The sequence below is a fragment of the Pseudophryne corroboree genome, chromosome 5, assembly GCF_028390025.1.
Source record: "Pseudophryne corroboree isolate aPseCor3 chromosome 5, aPseCor3.hap2, whole genome shotgun sequence".
NCBI lineage: Eukaryota > Metazoa > Chordata > Amphibia > Anura > Myobatrachidae > Pseudophryne > Pseudophryne corroboree.
The window spans coordinates 323,009,780-323,029,993 of record NC_086448.1 but is presented as its reverse complement, the minus strand read 5'-3'; the positions used below and the strand labels follow the sequence as shown (position 1 = coordinate 323,029,993).

The following is a 20,214-nucleotide window of genomic DNA, read 5'->3' as shown; positions in this document are numbered from 1 at the left end:
CGATCGCCGGCTGCGAATAGTGACAGCCTGGCACACCATGCCCCGATGCACCATGCCGCATCACAGTAAGAGGAGCATGGCTACATAAATTTGGAGAGTTTTGATCAGAGATGTGCTGATAAGGTAGGGAGGGGAGGCACTGCCTCCCCTGTCACAGACCAGTATACTCCAGAGATTTAACTATAAATATTAATAGAATAATACTAAGAAGATATTGTCTTACATATTAGAAAACCTGATCTGTGCTATAATGAAGACTGTCCCAGACTGTAAAATGTGTCTATAGTAGAAGATCACTTCTTCCATTGGGACAAATAACACACGCCTCCTGACAGCTGCCTGATTATATGTCCATGGTTGAGGTTGGGGGACTCTTTTCAAAATATGAATAGGAAGAAAATAGCAGAGTAGTAATTCAACACCAGGGAAGCCCCTCAGAGCTGCTTTAAGTTCTATATATGCAGTATGTGTTCTGACGCCACCAGTGCCTCCTTGGTCTTAGGGAAAATGTGATACACATGTCTTTGCTTACTGATTATAAATTGTTTTGAGTGGACTATTTGATAGAAAGGTTAGTTACAGCTCCAGGGGAGCGAAATGTTGAAACTTTTACTTCCCTACGTGCGTTAGTTGGAAGGTTGTTATAAATCTTGGAATGCAATGCTTTTTTATGGTGTATTTGTATTTTCTGCTGGTGTGCTATGCTTTCTTTTATATTTACTGTACCTTTGGCCTGTTCTACAACTCTTCTTGTTCTTGATCAGGACAGGTTGCTATTATTATATTAACAAAGCAAATCTGTGTCATTGCTAGATTGCGAGCTTTGTGAACAAGTCCGGAATGGATGTTTCAATTTTACAACGGTCACTAGCCATCCTTGAGTCCATGGTTTTAAACAGTATTGATCTGTATCAGAAAGTTGCACAGGAGATCACCATTGGCCAATTAATTCCTCATCTTCAAGGGTAAACGGACCTCATGGTTGTTACGTCATGTATACAAAGACCTCTTTTATTAGCTCCATAAACAGCATGATTTAAAAACAAACAAAAACAAACATACTGCTTTCTACATATATACAGTTTGAGTAGCAGAATTAGTTTTCTGACATCAGAATGAAACCTTTAGAGTGAGACTTACAGTACCTAGTGTTATTTGTCCATCTGTGTATACGTGTTTCTAGTATTAAAGAGCAATTTTTTTTTGTTTTGTCCATTGGAATGGCAGGTCTGTCTATTAGATTGTACACTATAAACAGGACACCCCTTTGCGTTGTACAATATACAAGTCAGTGACGAGAAAGCACTTCTAGGTTTAGTGACTACCATATATGAGTGACTCAACTCCCATAAATCCGGAGGGTGCCGCACCACGGCAAGATCCGCTGCTGCTGTGCCCCCTGCTGCCGCTGCCCGCTGTGAAGGGAAACTAGACGCTACGCGTCTAGTTTCCCTTCGTGGAGAAGACCTTTTCTGTAATGATGTGCGGTGCGCGTTGACGTTATCGCGCACCGCACAGCAAAGGTCCTCTCCACGAAGGGAACTAGATGCGTAGTGTCTAGTTTTCCTTCGTGGAGAGGACCTTTGCTGTGCGGTGCGCGATGACATCATTGCGCACCACACATCATTTCAGCGGCGCTACTACTGTACAGGGGGCGTAACTGGCCACGCCCCCTTATAAAGCCACGCCCCCTATGGCCGCCCGGGGCGCAAAACGACCCTGAGCCGGCCCGGCCTGGAATCCCAAGAGCTGGCATTCCAAGTGTAAGTATAGCCGGAAGGTTAGGTCTAAGGCCGAGGGGTTAGGCTGTGTGTGTGTGGGGGGGTGGGGGTAGGTTTTGGCAGCGGTGATGGCGGTATAGGTTTAGGCATTAAGCGGGGTGGTTAGGGTTAGGCTGCGGGAAGGGAGAAGGGAGATTAGCCTGTACTCACCCCTGTCGGTATGTCATTTATCGGGATTCCGCCGTCAGTATGATGATCGCCGGTATCCCTTTAGCTGCTATTGCATACTGAAATGCCCAGCAGAATCTAATTGTATAACTCAGTCAATGCTAGTACGCCAAGTTCTTCACTACAAATAATATTGTGAAGCTATTTTGCATTAAGAGAATTGTTATCCTAATGTACATTTCTAGTTCAGCATTACAGTATACTAAAATGCAATATTTTATTTAAAGCTAACTATAATGATATTTTATTTTATTTACTTTTGCCTCAAGGACAGATCAAGAGATTCAGACATACTCCATCGCAGTAATCAATGCACTTTTTCTTAAAGCCCCGGATGATATAAGACAGGTGTGTATTTCTACAATGGCAACTGCTAAACACTGTGACATTTGTAATATATACACATACAAAATACTGTAGAATTATGCTTTCTTTCTGGCTCGGGTTGATGATCAGGAGGTCTATAAAAATTGTATTGCATATTCTGCTTCTGAATTTGACAGATAAAAGTTGGTTTTAGGTGTAATCTGTGATGTATTTCGATGCCATCTCTCAAACTATGCTTTCATCCATAGATCTGCTGTAATGTAGCACAGGATAACTTTACTGTTTACATAACAGTCATATTTTTATTTGCAGCGAACTAATGAAAAACTGTTTGGCTGCAATCACATTTGTGCCATTCTATCAAATAAATCATTGTTGATTGTTGCTAGTGAAGTCCTAACGCTGGAGAGAAACCGCAAGCCATTGCATTTTCACAATGGAGTTGGGTACTGATTCCATGAATAGATTATCCTTAATTATACTGTAAATATTTCATGGGCAACAATAACATACTTTCAGGAAATCCAGAATATTTCTCTGTGACCATGTATGTCTGTTTTTGAGAAGTTCAAATGAACATTGCTCTTTTTTTTATTTTGTAACCAATTTTAGGTGGTAGTTCATAGAGTATGTATTTATTTGTTAAGATTTAGTAAATCTAAGTGGGAGTATCCAATTAGCCACCATAATTTACCGTGACTAATTGGTTCGACATTGGTTCGACAGGGGCCATTCAATTAGCCCTGATAAACCAGAGCTTGTTCCCGATGCCGACACTTATCAGTGATTATGCTTTGCGTTCCTCAGGCACGTGAATCATAATCTGCAATAATTGCCCCCTAATCCTGCAATAAGTGCCGCGAAAATACATAGGTCCGCGGCTTTGTGCGGGATCTATGTGTTTTCGCATGAAGAATGGGTGTTTTTTCGCAGGACCTAATTGGATAAGGGTGATAAGACACGCGTTTTTCGCGTCCGCGGCACTATCACTGGCAATTAGATAACACTCCGGTGCCAGCTTCCCTGGAAATTGTTCAAATGTAGGTAGCATCGTATAACTATGTAATTTAAATTTTAATACACACAAGTCCTGCAAGTGCCTGTGGATACTGGGACCCCCCAAAAGACTCTAGCTGTAAATGGCTGCAGCACATTTTTTTTCTTTGTTTTGTTACAGTTTATTGTTAAAGATTTCTGCCAATTATTGATACACATTTCAGCAATTGGATATACAGAACACTGCCAAATACAGTCTGATATACATAAGCTTAACAGTTAGCCCATAATAATGAAGTGAAATCACGAGTTAGAGCAGAAGGTCCAATGTTCAATGTTCCAGCATGGCAGCGAAATTTGGTAATAAGGACAGTAGCCAATTAACTTTGTTTCCTCTGTGTAACCTGAATATAGGTTTGGGTCGCTTCAATAACGTTTTACCTTCCTGTTTTATATTATGGTATATTATACTCTTTATAATTTCATATTTCTTTCTTACCCCACTTTTCTCCCCCTGTTCTATATGAAGTATAACATCATGTATAATGTAATTTGTCTTAAATCTTTTATATATAAACCAAAAAGAATAAAGTAAAAATTTGCAACTACCTGTACAGCCGCACACAGAAACATGGGGACATATGTACCAAGCCTTGAGTGGTAAAGTACCAACCAATCAGGTTCTAACTGACATATTACAAGGCTTAGGGGGACATTTACTAAACAGTAATAAGAGCGGAGAAGTGAGCCAGTGGAGAAGTTGCCCCATCAACCAATCAGCAGCTCTGTATCATTTTTTAGTATGCAAATTATAGATGTTACTTCAGCGCTGATTGGTTGCCATGGTCACTTCTCCACTGGCTCACTTCTCCGCTCTTATCACTGCTTAGTAAATGTCTCCCTTAGTACAGTACATCTGCCCCATGGTCACTGAGTGCCTCCTTTTTGCACTGCTACTAATTCCAGGAAAAGAATCCCTACTCCAGCAAGCCCCAAGCATTCTGAATAAACTGTCCCATACGGCATTTGTTAGTAAGGCCAGGGAATTAGAATATTAATTTGTTTGGTTTCCTTGGATGATTGAAGCCTTGTAATGTCTCCTCCTAATGCTGCACTTGGATTTGATCCTCTAAGCATTACATAGAAGACAGCATTGACATCGTTGATTATCCTCTGAGTGTGAGTCTACTAACTCTTTATTAATGGTGTTTACAATAGTTGGTTCAATCCTGTGCATGTGCTACATGTATGTGTGTGATTAATTTGTAACTTTTGTCTGTCTTAATTGGTCAATTAATAGCCTTAAGCTTGCCATACACCAGGCAAACTTTCCTCCAACCACCCAATTTGTTGGCTGGTTGTAATGAAAATCTGGTAATGGATTAGAGGTAATGACAATCAGCCATTTGCTCCAAACACCGGAAAATGGACAAAAACAGTTGTTCAGACAAGATGGATTTGTTTAAATTAAACAACTTGTCTAAACAACAGTATGTCTCCTCCTGTGTGTGGGAGCAAACGATTTGGTAAGGATCCAACAAGTTGGGTGGTTTGGAGGAAAGTTCACTGGTGTATGGCTAGCTTATTGTGACGGTCTCTGGGACTGTTTCCTAAGGAGCGTTGTTCACCAAAATGTAAAGGTCAGGATTGACTTTTAATACCCCTGACTTGTAGTAACAGAAACAAAACAATGTGGCAAGGAGTGGATTTTTCTTTCTGAATAACAAAAGTCTATTTTACATATACTGTATTCCAAGCTTTAAAAGTGACAGATAAAAAAGTAGAGACCCGGAATGTAAATGTAGAATAGCAATATAGGCTTGTTTTTCCCTAAATAATATAATCACCATTACTGTCCTCACCCTCCTTGTGTGTTTGCAGAATTCTGTGATGAGTAAAACAAAAGATTGCTGCTAATGAGATTTTTGTCTCCATATGTACCAACATTATCATAACCTTTTTTTGTGTGTCAATATTGATTTGTAAAAAATTGGTTCTTCTAACGTGTCATAAATACATTAAAATAGAGGCAATAATTCTGGATTCCAACTAAAGGTGCATACACACTTGCCGATAAAATGAACAACATCATTCATTTTCACCCTTCTTGAGCGATGTTGTACACTTTCTTGGCAAGTGTGTATGTCGGCAACGACGACCGATGCTCAGCACCTCGGGGTCGTTAACAACCCTCAGTGTCGGTGGTGCATGCATGCTCAATCTGGACTGTCGTCGAGGAGCTGCCTGCACGGGCCGGCCGCTGCGTGACATCACTGAGCAATATAAACGGTCATATCATTCAGTGTGTACGGGCAGCCGCCGACCGCCTGGACTGGGAGGGGAAACACTCTATGAGCTACGTCGTCTAGTGTGTATGCACCTTAAGATATAGAAAGTACATATCTGTAATATATTGTTTTCTGTTCACAACAGGAAATGGCAAACATATTGGCACAAAAGCAGCTGCGCTCTATCATACTCTCAGTAAGTATTGTCTATATTATTAATTCATTTTTCTGTGATGAAACTTCCAAAAACTCCATGCAGAGAGTGAGCGAGCTCTGGTTGTATAACAGTGACAAAGAAAGACTCTTGTTTGAATTGGGTCCTTTGGGGCCAACGTATGAAAGCTGGTGCCCATGTAACTTTGTCAATAAAGATTCTGGACCCATGGCAACTATTTAGCAAATACTGTACAGTCTAGAACATGACAGCCACTTTCAAGATGGTTGACAAATTTTCTGCACCGGTTTTCATAAATGTCCCCCCCCCCCCCCCCCAATTCATCCTAGGCATGCAGTGTTTAATGGAAATAGAATATGTGCCATAATGCTGTGAACCGCAGCTTGTATTAATTGTATACCCTATGTAAAACGTTATTTATTTGTAGAATGTGGATCTGATTGTTGTCTTTTGCAGCTGTTATTTTGTTGCCTCTAAAAAGTGTGTGTTATTACATTTTATTCATTATTTACAGCACGTCATCAGAGCGCAGAAAACAATTAACAATGAGATGGCACACCAGTTGTATGTACTACAAGTGCTGACTTTCAATCTGTTGGAAGATAGAATGATGACTAAAATGGATCCTCAAGACCAAGTAAGCAATTGTGTATTATCCGTGGCTATTGTCAAACATGTTTTATGATAAACTAAACATTTAGGGAGGAATTCAATTAGTCATGTTAACTGGTTTTTAGGGGTTTACATGGCAACTTAAAGCAGCTGGTCATGTGATTTTTGCTATCCGATTTAGCGTGGAAATTAAGGGGGTAATTCCAAATTGATCGCAGCAGGAAATTTTTTAGCAGTTGGGCAAAACCATGTGCACTGCAGGGGGGGCAGATATAACATTTTCAGAGAGAGTTAGATTTCGGTGGGTTATTTTGTTTCTGTGCAGGGTAAATACTGGCTGCTTTATTTTTACACTGCAATTTAGATTGCAGATTGAACACACTACACCCAAATCTAACTCTCTCTGCACATGTTATATCTGCCTCCCCTGCAGTGCACATGGTTTTGCCCAACTGCTAACAAAGTTCCTGCTGCGATCAACTCAGAATTACCCCCTAAGTCACGTTAAGTTTTCATAGGATTTAGAGTAATTTTTTCTTGCAGTTCCTGAGTAGGTGAAAAGTTTGGTAAAATCCCTATTTTAAGGGAGAATTATCGGGACCTTGTTCAGATCCCCTGGAAACCCCTTTAAGATGAATTAGGCACTTAGAAGGTTTAGTTAGCTTAATTTGGCAAATGATGGCATAATTTTTGTGGTGATATTCTGCAAAAGAATAATGGGTTAATTGATGTTTAACAGGTATGGGGTGGGGGGGGGGGGGGGGTTTTATGGATGGCACAGGTGTTTCCAGGCTTGCTGGTTGAAGTCCCATGGTCATCTTTGTTTTTTGTTTTTGTGTGTTTTTTTAAGTTTAAAGTCCGTGATCCTTAACTCCCCCCCCCCCCCCCCCCCCCACACCACCACCAAAAAAAAAAGATAATAATTTTACAGGCAGTTCCATGTGCCCACCTTAATCTAGAGCAGTGGTTCTCAAACTCGGTCCTCAGGACCCCACACAGTGCATGTTTTGCGGGTAACCCAGTAAGTGCACAGGTGTATTAATTACTCACTGACACGTTTTAAAAGGTCCACAGGTGGAGCTAATTATGTTACTTGTGATTCTGTGAGGAGACCTGCAAAACATGCACCGTGTGGGGTCCTGAGGACCGAGTTTGAGAACCTGTGATCTAGAGCATGCTTTCCAAGCCTCTGTCCTCAAAGCACACTAACTGTGCAGGTATTGGTGATGTCCATGCTTCAGCACAGATGGTTAAATCAAAATAACTGAGGTACTGATTAAGTCACCTGTGCTCAAGCATGGATATCACTAATAGATGGACTGTTAGTGTGCTTGATGGCCAAGGTTGGCAATGTCTGATCTAGTGCATTAATTGCTGGAAAATAATTTCTATGATTTCTACAATACTATTGACCACTTGCCTGGCATGGTCGCATCGTATGCAACCACACCAGGCAGTGCGTTTTCTGTTCTTGTCGCAAATGATGCGACCTGTCATATACACAGTGTGTGCAGCTGCAGGGAAGAGAATCCACCTGCAGTTTCTACTCTGAGGGACCTCCTTGCTTCCCTGAACCTCCCCACAGTGTCCCACCTAGCGGCTGCAGATATTAGCAGCCTCTGGGGAAATGTAAATTAAACCCATGCCCCCCCAGTGTGTCTGTCTATCTATCTATCTATCTATATATCTATCTATCTATCTATCTATCATGCATAATAGTACACTTTTGGATAAGGTTCAATACATGCTCTTCACTTAATTTACTTATAAAAAAATAAATAAAAAATAAAACCCAGACAATTTCTGAGTGGTTTTTTTTTTTTTTTTTAGAAATGTTTTTGTCAGTTAAGTGGTTTAACCCCCCTCAAAAAAACATCCATTTGACAAAATGGGCAATTCATTAATAGACTTCTATACTGTTATCCCATGTTAGTTTGCACTTTTTGGGGTATACTTAACACCACTGATATCATAGAAAATGACAATGCAGCCACTTGTTACAATTGGATTGAGCATTAATCGGGCGTGCACATAGCTACACTAAGCAACATTACCATGTGATATCTGCATTAATTCAAGGCGCGGTAAAATTGAATTCTCCCCTTAGGGTGCTGATATACAGCTGGAAGTAAATTGGGTTTTTGCTGTTCCATGGAGGCATGCATGGATAAAATGCATCTTCTCACCCATATGCAGAATTGTACCTCTGGTTTACTACCAGTCATCATCATTAGTGTGCACTTACTTCTGACCAATACTAGGTGCAAAGGTGCATCTCCAAACAGGAGTTTTTCCCTTTTACTTCCAACTGTGGGAGGGATTCAATTAGCTGCGGTAAATTACTGCTGCTAATTGAGCCTCGGGGGATAATTCAGTTAAGCAGGAAAAACAAATGTTTGCATAAGTGATCGCAAAAACACATGGATCTGGGTCAGATGTGAATTTAGACCTCATGGGGCCCTAAGCAAGATACTGATTTGGGGCCCCCTCCCTCCCTCAATCAATCAATCAATCAATCAATCAATCAATCAATCAATCCATAGCACTATATTTTCGTTCCTGATGTATACCTCTTACATTATTTGTTGGTTTTCCTCCTTATATTCTAGTACAGTGTATTACTTCCCACTTCACTGATTGCACCATGTCCACTCACTGACTGCATTTTATATTAGCATTTTATAATAGCCATTATTACCCTCTTCCGTCAGTGTAACTGTATTGATTATGTATCAGTGCCCCACTGATTGTAGCAGGCAGGCCCCCATCGTCAATACACAGTAGTACTTAAAATAGAGATATCAGTCAGTGTCCCCCCTCGCCCCCCCCTTCCCCAGATTGTAGCAGGCGGATGTTATACATTGTACTTACAATAACACTGTCTACCCCCTACCCTGCCTGATTGGAATTTGGAGTAGGTGGATGTTATACAAAATTAACAAAAATACTGTAATACAGTACAAAAGAAGAGCTCATGTACTTCTCTGTGCATGCCTCGGCTCCTCTCTCTGCTTGTGTGCCATCATACATACGTGTGTCATGACAGGTCACACACACAATACTGGACTGGAGATACAGGAGTGCGCTGGATACGCCACCCAACAGCTGTCTAATCACTGACAGCTTGCTGGGAGTATTCAGCCAGCGCGCTAACATTTTCAGCAGAGGTACTGTAGCAGTCCATCGGAAATGCCATCCATACAGTCTTGTCGGTGGGCCACCCTGGACCCACAGGGCCCCCAGAGACCCACAGGGCTCTAAGCAGCCACCTTGATTGCCTTGTGGTAAATCCTCCACTAGTCAAAGTCCTTATCCCGGATCCATATGTTTTCGCAGGAAAACTGATCAATTACCGCACGAAAAAGAAAACGGGCCGCAATTGAATTGGAAGTGGAAATAGAACAATTTTTTTTTTTGCTATATTATTCTGATTGAAACATATGTATGGTAGTTGTTCAATGATGCCAGAGCCCCCTGCCGGCTGATTAGGTTACATCCATATTGATCTAACTGACATTGAAGAGAGGCAGGCCCCTTGCTTCAGCACATACATAGAAATTAGTAGTACAGGTTGAGTATCCCTTATCCAAAATGCTTGGGACCAGAAGTATTTTGGATATGGGATTTTTCCATAGTTTGGAATAATTGCATACCATAATGAGATATCATGGGGGTGGGACCCCAGTCTAAGTATAGAATGCATTTATGTTATACACAGGGGTGTATCTAGGGGTCTTAGTGCCCCTGGCAAAATAAGGAACTGGTGCCCCCCACCTCCCGCACCCAGGGACACAGAGGGGGGAGTTACAGATAGGCTGATGTCAGGGACACTGAGGGAGAATTACAGGGAGGGTGCAGGTAGGGACAATGAGGTGGAGGGATTACAGGGAGGCTGAGGTCAGGGACACTGAGGGGCAATTCCAGGGAGGGTGTGGTCAGGGACACTGAGGGGGAATTACAGGAGTGTGCAGGCAGCGACACTGAGGGAGAATTACGGGGAGGGTACAGGCAGGAACACTGAGGTGGAATTACAGGAAGGTGTGGGCAGGGACACTGAGCAGGGAGTCACAGGAAGACGGTGGTCAGGGACACTAAGGGGGAATTACAGGAGGGTTTGGGTAGGGACACTGAGAGGGAATGACACGAGTGTGCGGGCAGGGACACTGAGGGGGAGTCACAGGGAAGCTGAGGTCAGGGACACTGAGATGGAATTACGGGTAGGGTGCAGGCAGGGACACTGAGGAGGAATTACGAGGAGGGTGCGGGCAGGGACACTGAGATGGAATTACGGGGAGGGTGCAGGCAGGGACACTGAGGAGGAATTACGAGGAGGGTGCGGGCAGGGACACTGAGATGGAATTACGGGGAGGGTGCAGGCAGGGACACTGAGGAGGAATTACGAGGAGGGTGCGGGCAGGGACACTGAGATGGAATTACGGGGAGGGTGCAGGCAGGGACACTGAGGAGCAGTGCCGTGCAAGAAACAGCTTCATCGCCCCCCCATATTTAAAATATGGCCAGTGCGCGCTGTAGGTGTACGCCAAAACTATAAGAGTGTGGCTTTATGTGGAAGAGGCGTGGCAACAAAATAATACCAATTCATATCACGCTTAACAGTGGTCTCCATTAATCAAATGACGCCACTGACAATGCTAAATTCCTTTGTCGTATAAACAACCCTTTATGAGGTCTAAGAACACTGTACGCTGTTTACTTAAGAAGTACCGTAAGGGTACGCTAGTTGCGTAACGATCGCTCAGCCGTAGGCGAGACGCTCAAGCGTCACGTTCGCTCACGGCCCAGGGATCACAGGCAGGCACGCTATTGGCTGTTGACTAACGTAATGATTCGCTATGGCATAGCAGACGCTCGAGACCACGAGGAGATCACCAGCGGCGCAGACGCTCACAACGCTATACCTTTATATCTATATTTTTTTAACAATGAAATACACAGTATACCTTAGTGTTGAGACAGGGTGTAAGAGCAACCTGGTGTAACCTGATTAACTACAAAGCTGCTTGAGAGTCACCGACGCTCAAGTGAACACTTAACACTATAAGAAATACACAGATACTTGTATAGGGTCCAAAGCCTATTATATGTATTATAACTAATATACTTGCAAAAAGGAATCACAGTACAAATGATACACTACAATATAACAGAGACTTCCTAACCAAAATAGCTACACTAGAAATACAATACAATACCAATCTAATACAATACAATACAATACTAGTCAAGGGGAGATATGGGAGAAAAGAGAAGGGAGAGAGAGAGAGAGACGGAGAGAGAGAGAGAGAGATGGAGAGAGACGGAGAGAGAGAGAGAGATAGGGAGAGAGATGAGAGAAATGGCTCACAGAAAGACAATGATTACGGAGAGAAACTTACGCACAAGGGTAACGATCGCAAGCGCTTCTGGACAGCCAGCTTCCCGATTATCAGCAATGAGAACCGTTTGATGAGAAGTGCCAGCTGGATGCCACAGGCCCGTCTTTTATGCTACTCACACAATGCAATCCAATGGTCCCTACAATCTCATTGTCCATTGGACGCAGGAATTCGGCTTCGCATTATAACAAAGGTCATAGGTTGATTCATACAGGTGGGCTGTGTTGTATCAGTGGCCTTGGTTATGCAACACAATGGGTGATGACCAACACATTCCTGTCTTCTGGAGAGCTATTGTTTGACGAATACAAAACAGAATCCTGTCTGGGTTTTGTTCTATATTCATGATGTCCACTTTCAGTTGAGACAATGACATCTCAGCCCTCATTCTCCTGGATACAAACCCTAATCCATTCGAAAACACAGGTGTTGGCCCTCCTCATTGAGTCTCAAAGCTCAGTGTAATTAAAGACTATTGTACTCCGTCTGCGGGAAAGATACTGATTTGGAGTACAATTGATCTTCAATTACTATTCCGGTGCTTACCTTATGCATGTAAAGATATGAGGCCCTCCCAACATGCAAACTATTGTTTGGGGGATCTCTGAGGTCAAAGAGCCATTTGAGACCCACTGATACCTGTCTACAACTGTTCAGGTGCATGACTAAGTAAGAACAAATAATAATAAATGGACATAACTTCTTATGTCCATAACTATTCGCACGAGCGATTAATCCGCTCCAAACCAACACCGGAATATTGCTATTTAAATACTCTTCCGATGGGTACCAAACACCACTGTATGACTCCTGTTAGACCCTTCGCACAATACAAAGAGGGATCCCTCCGTTCAGGGACATTCTATATTAACCAAACTTTCAGAATCTATCAAAGGGACCATGATCTATAAAATACATTATTTATAAAAATGTGTAACGAATGAGTCGCACGCTACGACTACATACTCTTTACCGTAAATACGCATACCGAGTGCGAGCGAGTGCACACAGTAGCGGGTATGCGCCTTCACGGGAAAGCGCACGCATGCGCAGCGCGTACCAGGGTGAGGTGCAAATATGGCAATGTGTATAGAAACATTTTTCTGACTTTGACACCACTTACACACATTACGCCAGGCAGAGCCCCATTTTACACATTACACCATGTAGAGCCCCTATTACACATTACGGCAGGCAGAGCTCCCTTTTAAACATTACGGCAGGCAGAGCTCCCTTTTACACGTTACGTCAGGCAGAGCTCCCTTTTACACGTTACGGCAGGCAGAGCTCCCTTTTACACATTACGGCAGGCAGAGCTCCCTTTTACACGTTACGGCAGGGAGAGCTCCCTTTTACACATTACGTGCCGGTTCTCTGTCCTCAATGCCTATGTACTGTGGGCCAAGAACACTCTGAACACACCTAGCTACGGCCCTGTACAAAGATCATGAGAACTCGGAGGTAGGTAATGTCTGCTCTCCAGCTATGATGGAACCACAAGTCCAAACATGCTCTATCATGTAATGTCTGTCAGGGCATGATGGGACTTGTGGTTCCACAGCATCAGGACCCAGGCACTTCTCTCCTCTCACCTTTCTAAGGGCTGGCATGAAGTGTCCCCACCACTTGCTGCTGTTCTGCTCACCCAGTTGTAGTTGTGTGGCTACTGCATGATCCTGATCTCATGGGACACTGTCAATCCATTGCCCAGAGACCAGGCCACTCACTGACAAGCACAGGCTGGGGCAGAGAGGCTGCTTAGATGCAGTCCAGGAGCTCGCTGGCCGCCGCTCACTGCCGCTGTGTGCGGTTGTAGATCTAGAGATTTTCAGCCGGTATGTCCCCTGGGAGTACAGGTCTACAGGAGTGCAGAAAATAGTCACTGTAAGCTCCAGGCAGGAGGGGGAGGACATGACTGCCGGGTTGCCGTTGTATGCACTGCATTGTAACTCTGGCAGGAGTGGGTGTGAGGTGAGGGGAGGATCAGGCACTACAGCAATCCGCAGCTCACTTTAACCTACGGTGGTTGCGGCGGCGGAGGGGCCCAGGCAGTATTGCCACGGCTCATTATAACCTCTGGTGGAGGGTGGAAGGGGTGAGTGGTCTGGCTGTACTGTAAGCTCAGGTTTCCGAGGGTGGGGGCAGGGCTTTACTGCCCGCGGGCTGCACTTTAACTACCGCAGGCTAACATTGCACTGCGGAACTACGGGTGTTACCAGCGGTACTGCGTCAACAGTGCATGGGCACTGTGTGCCAGGCACCGCTGGCACACACCTAGTTACGGCCCTGCTGAGTAGTAATTACGGGGAGGGTGCGGGCAGGGACACGGAGATGGAATTACGGGGAGGGTGCAGGGAGGGAGACTGAGGGGGAATTACGAGGAGTGAGCAGGCAGGAACACTGAGGGGGAATTATAGGAGTGTATGAGCAGGGACACTGAGATGAAATTACGGGGAGGGTGCGGGCAGGGACAATGAGAGGGAATTACAGGAGTGTATGAGCAGGGACACTGAGATGAAATTACGGGGAGGGTGCGGGCAGGGACACTGAGATGGAATTATGGGAAGGGTGCAGGGAGGGAGACTGAGGGGGAATTATGAGGAGTGTGCAGGCAGGGACACTGAGGGTGAATTACGGTTAGGGTGCTGGTAGGGACACTGAGAGGGAATTACGGAAAGGGTGCAGGCAGGGATACTGAGGGGGAATTATGGGGAGGGTGCGGGCAGGGACACTGAGAGGGAATTACGGGAGTTTATGGGCAGGGTCACTGAGGGGGCAGTTACAGGGATGGTGCGGGCAGTGACACTAAGGGGGAATTACAAGGAGGGTGCGGACAGGGACACCGAGGGGATATATGCACACATACATACAGTTAAAAACCCCTCTCTAGGTGTGATTTCACTACATGTCCCAGCAAATCCAATTGACAAGGTGTGCTGGGACTTGTAGTCTCAACACAGCTGGACAGGCAGTCACTGGTCTAGATACCTCTCCATACAGAGCTCTTTGTAACCTGTGATCCAGACTGCCAGGATAGACCATGCAGTGCAGCTATGGTACCCACAGAAAATGTACAGGTATGCTCATGCTGCAATGCTGACTGGTGCTGATTGTAGTGGCTGGTGTTTGGTGACAGACCGCGTGGGACCAATGAGAAGGGGAGCGGAAGAGGAGGTGACTCGCCCCTCCCCATACCTGGAAGTGCCCCGCTCCCCGGCTATATTCACCATCATTGTTACTGTAGTCACAGAGAGTGTCAGAGTGCAATACGCTTCTGAGAGTCCGGCAGTGGATGAGCACTGCTAAGGGATGTACTCAGTGAGAACTACTATGTAATTCTACCCCCTGGCGCGGGTGGCACTGCCGGGCGGCGCCCCCCTCTTGGCCGGCGCCCCTGGCAAGTGCCATCCTGGCCAATAGGAAGATACACCCCTGGTTATACACCTTATACACACAGCCTGAAGGTCATTTTAGCCAATATTTTTAATAACTTTGTGCATTAAACAATGTTTGTGCACATTCACACAGTTAATTTATGTTTTATATACACCTTATACACACAGCCTGAAGGTCATTTAATACAATATTTTTTTTAACTTTGTTTATTAAACAAAGTTTGTGTACATTGAGCCATCAGAAAACAAAGGTTTCACTATCTCAGTCTCACTCAAAAAATTCCGTATTTCGGAATATTTGGATATGGGATACTCAACCTGTAGTGTAAGAGTTCATTGTACATTGGTTTCAGGTTTTCTTGTTTTTATTTTTTCAAATTAGGCCCGACTACAAACTGTATTGATAGCAAAACTTAAAAAATGTAAACTAAAATGATGCTGAGCTCTTGATAAATAATCTGTCATTTGCTTTTCTGTTTTTTTCAACATTAAATCTTTATTAGGAGTACAGAAAAGAAATGGGGTAGTAAGACAAATATGGAGGAAATGGGGAAGGAGAGAGCAGAAGAATATGTAGCCTCCCTAGTCTCCATGTCAAAGTGGAACTGGGTTTTGGAAAATACTTTCTCGAAAGGGGGGGAGAAGGCGATTTCCAGTGTTGAGCAATGGTAGCTCTAGCAGATATCAAAATGTGACCTAGAACATAGTGGGAAGGTGTAGGAACAATACTAGGATACCAATGTGCCATTTGCTTTTCAACTAAATTGTTCGTTCTGTTTTACCAGTAAATAGCCCTTGCTGCAGTATATGTACTACATCACCTGAACTGTGTGTTGTTTTTTATTTTTATTGAAGCAAGAATTAATGGTGTTCGCCCTTCAGGTGTACATGTAATTGATTACAATGATCTTTTCGAACATGTGTTGGACTCTCCTGAAATGCACTGTTATTACATTACTGTCTGTTCATCTCCCAGGCCCAGAGGGATATTATATTTGAACTGCGCAGAATTGCATTTGATGTAGAACCAGACCAAAACAACCTTGGTGGCAGCATTGAAAAAAGGAAATCAATGTACACCAGGGACTATAAGAAGCTGGGATTTACTGTGAGTACGCTTGTAACATTCCATTGTATAACTCTAAAATTATATTAACCATCTTCTTATCTAAGAGCTGATATATTAAAGGTACCGTATATACTCGAGTATAAGTCGACCCGAATATAAGCCGAGGCACCTAATTTTACCACAAAAAACTGGGAAAAATTACTGACTCTAGTATAAGCCTAGGGTGGGAAATGCACGGTGCCAGGGGTTTTCATGCTCAGGGTGTCATGCTCGTTGCCAGGGATTTTATGCGGTAGGTGTTATGCTTGTTGCCAGGGGGTAATGTTTGTTTCTAGGGTTGTGCCCCCAGTGCCACATATACCCCCAGTGACCGATAAAAACATGCCCCCGTTGCTTTGCCCCCAGTAGTTATGCCCCTTCTTTGCCCCCAGTATTGTGCCCCCTCTTTCATTGCCCACAGTAGTTATGACCCCTCTTTCTTTGCCCCAGTAGTTGTGGTGCCCCCTTTCTTTGCCCCCAGTAGTTGTTGTGCCCCCTTTCTTTGCCCCCAGTAGTTGTTGTGCCCCCTTTGTTTGCCCCCTGTTACTGTGCCCCCTTTGCAGCTTACAAACATAAACACACACTAAAACAATACTTACCACTGCCCCGCTCCTGCTTCCCGACCGCTTCTTCTGCTGCTGCGCTGCTCCGCTCCGTCTGGCCGCCGCTCCATCTGTTCATCCGCTCCGTCTGGCCGCCGCTCCATCTGGATCCCCGCTCCGTCTGGCCGCCGCTCCATCTGGATCCCCGCTCCGTCTGGTCGCCGCTCCGTCTGGCCGCCCGCGCCGGCGCCCGCTTCCCGGCACCCGATCATCTCTATGGGAGAGACGTCATGACGTCTCTCCCATAGCAACGCCGCACAGACACTAGAGGTCAATAATGACCTCTAGCGTCTGTCCCTGGAGCCGGCTGCAGCGGACGCCCACACAGCCCACGGCGTCTGCTGCAGCCGTTGACTCGAGTATAAGCCGAGGGGGGCTTTTTCAGCATAGAAAACTGTGCTGAAAAAGTCGACTTATACTCGAGTATATACGGTATATATTTTATTACATTGACATAATTTTGAACATGCAATAAGTGTTAAAAATTAGTATGATTTTAGCTACTAAAGCTCTACAAGGATATCTGTGTTAATTGCCTTTAAGACCAGATTATGCTACTAATTGTCCATATTGGGGTGTATGCAATTGCGGTCGAATTCCCGCAAATGTCGAAAAACGGGGCATTTTCGACACAAAAAAAAAAATGCGACAATGCAATACAGTACTTTTCGACAAAAAAAAACGTCCGTTTCAGATTCGACTTTTTGAAATTCGACAGTTGTCAAATTCGACATGTCTGCAGTGTTAAAAATACGGCTTTTCGACAAAAGTATATTCAATTGAAGAATGTCGATTCGACAACAGTGCTTTTCGACAGTCATTTCGTCAATTTCAGTCCGCCTCATTTTGGTGGCGGAATCTAATAAAAAAATTTAAAAACCTGTTTTTTTGTGTGTTTTTTTGTTGCTAATAGCATACCTATTTATATTAGAAGGGATTATCTACTTGGTTTGTCTATTAGGAGCCACAAGTATTATTTATATATTTTTTAAAAGAATACATTTTTTTTTACTGACTAAAATAATATGAAGAGCTCAGAGCATGTTTTTCAGTGGGAATGGGTTAAAAATCAAGAAAAAAAATGCGTGGGGTCCCCCCTCCTAAGCATAACCAGCCTCGGGCTCTTTGAGCCGGTCCTGGTTGTAAAAATACGGGGGAAAAATTGACAGGGGATCCCCCGTATTTTTACAGCCAGCACCGGGCTCTGCGTCCGGTCCTGGTGCAAAAAATACGGGGGACAAAAAGCGTAGGGGTCCCCCGTATTTTTAACACCAGCACCGGGCTCGACAAGATGGAGAGATAATGCCACAGCCGGGGGACACTTTTATACTGGTCCCTGCGGCCATGGCATTAAATCCCCAACTAGTCACCCCTGGCCGGGGTACCCTGGAGGAGTGGGGACCCCTTAAATCAAGGGGTCCCCCCTCTCCAGCCACCCAAGGGCCAGGGGTGAAGCCCGAGGCTGTCCCCCCCCCCCCCCATCCAAGGGCTGCGGATGGGGGGCTGATAGCCTTGTGTCAAATAAAAGAATATTGTTTTTTGTAGCAGAACTACAAGTCCCAGCAAGCCTCCCCCGCAAGCTGGTACTTGGAGAACCACAAGTACCAGCATGCGGGGGGGAAACGGGCCCGCTGGTACCTGTAGTTCTACTGCAAAAAAATACCCAAATAAAAACAGTACACGCACACCGTGAAAGTAAAACTTTTTCTCTGACGTCCTAGTGGATGCTGGGAACTCCGTAAGGACCATGGGGAATAGACGGGCTCCGCAGGAGACTGGGCACTCTAAAAGAAAGATTAGGTACTATCTGGTGTGCACTGGCTCCTCCCACTATGACCCTCCTCCAGACCTCAGTTAGATTTCTGTGCCCGGCCGAGCTGGATGCACACTAGGGGCTCTCCTGAGCTCCTAGAAAGAAAGTTTATTTTAGGTTTTTTATTTTACAGTGAGACCTGCTGGCAACAGGCTCACTGCATCGAGGGACTAAGGGGAGAAGAAGCGAACCTACCTGCTTGCAGCTAGCTTGGGCTTCTTAGGCTACTGGACACCATTAGCTCCAGAGGGAACGACCGCATGGAACTGGCCTTGGTGTTCGTTCCCGGAGCCGCGCCGCCGTCCCCCTTACAGAGCCAGAAGCAAGAAGAGGTCCGGAAAATCGGCGGCAGAAGACTTCGGTCTTCACCAAGGTAGCGCACAGCACTGCAGCTGTGCGCCATTGCTCCTCATGCACACTTCACACTCCGGTCACTGAGGGTGCAGGGCGCTGGGGGGGGCGCCCTGAGGGCAATATATGACACCTTGGCTGGCAAATCTACATCATATATAGTCCTAGAGGCTATATAGATGTAAAATTACCCCTGCCAGTATTCCAGAAAAAGCGGGAGAAAGTCAGTTGAAAAAGGGGCAGGGCTTCTCCCTCAGCACACTGGCGCCATTTTCTCTTCACAGTGCAGCTGGACGACAGCTCCCCAGGCTCTCCCCTGTAGTTTTCAGGCTCAAAGGGTTAAAAAGAGAGGGGGGGCACAAAATTTAGGCGCAATATTGTATATACAAGCAGCTATTGGGAAAAATTCACTCAATATAGTGTTAATCCCAAAATTATATAGCTCTCTGGTGTGTGCTGGCATACTCTCTCTCTGTCTCCCCAAAGGGCTGTGTGGGGTCCTGTCCTCAGTCAGAGCATTCCCTGTGTGTGTGTGTGCGGTGTGTCGGTACGGCTGTGTCGACACGTTTGATGAGGAGGCTTATGTGATGGCAGAGCAGATGCCGATAAATGTGATGTCTCCCCCTGTGGGGCCGACACCAGAGTGGATGGATAGGTGGAAGGTATAAACCGACAGTGTCAACTCCTTACATAAAAGGCTGGATGACGTAACAGCTATGGGACAGCCGGCTTCTCAGCCCGCGCCTGCCCAGGCGTCTCAAAGGCCATCAGGGGCTCAAAAACGCCCGCTCCCTCAGATGGCAGACACAGATGTCGACACGGAGTCTGACTCCAGTGTCGACGAGGTTGAGACATATACACAATCCACTAGGAACATCCGTTACATGATCCCGGCAATAAAAAATGTGTTACACATTTCTGACATTAACCCAAGTACCACTAAAAAAAAGGGTTTTATGTTTGGGGAGAAAAAGCAGGCAGTGTTTTGTTCCCCCATCAAATGAGTGAATGAAGTGTGAAAAAGCGTGGGTTCCCCCGATAAGAAACTGGTAATTTCTAAAAAAGTTACTGATGGCGTACCCTTTCCCGCCAGAGGATAAGTTACGCTGGGAGATATAAGGCGCTCACACGTTTGTCAAAAAAGGTGGCACTGCCGTCTTAGGATACGGCCACTTTGAAGGTACCTGCTGATAAAAAGCAGG

General features: G+C 44.9%; 1 protein-coding gene across 4 annotated transcripts in view; it reads left to right on the top strand.

The window, feature by feature from the left end:
* ELMO1 (engulfment and cell motility 1) overlaps positions 1-20,214 on the top strand; it is a 910,002-nt gene that overhangs the window by 297,693 nt on the left and 592,095 nt on the right. For 3 of the 4 annotated variants that reach the window (XM_063922511.1, XM_063922512.1, XM_063922513.1), the window contains 6 exons: positions 814-965; positions 2,219-2,297; positions 4,407-4,451; positions 5,706-5,756; positions 6,250-6,372; positions 16,115-16,246. In XM_063922511.1, coding sequence (XP_063778581.1) covers positions 814-965; positions 2,219-2,297; positions 4,407-4,451; positions 5,706-5,756; positions 6,250-6,372; positions 16,115-16,246 — 582 coding nt within the window. The remainder of the gene's footprint in view (positions 1-813; positions 966-2,218; positions 2,298-4,406; positions 4,452-5,705; positions 5,757-6,249; positions 6,373-16,114; positions 16,247-20,214) is intronic. The other variant, XM_063922514.1, reaches the window with a different exon arrangement.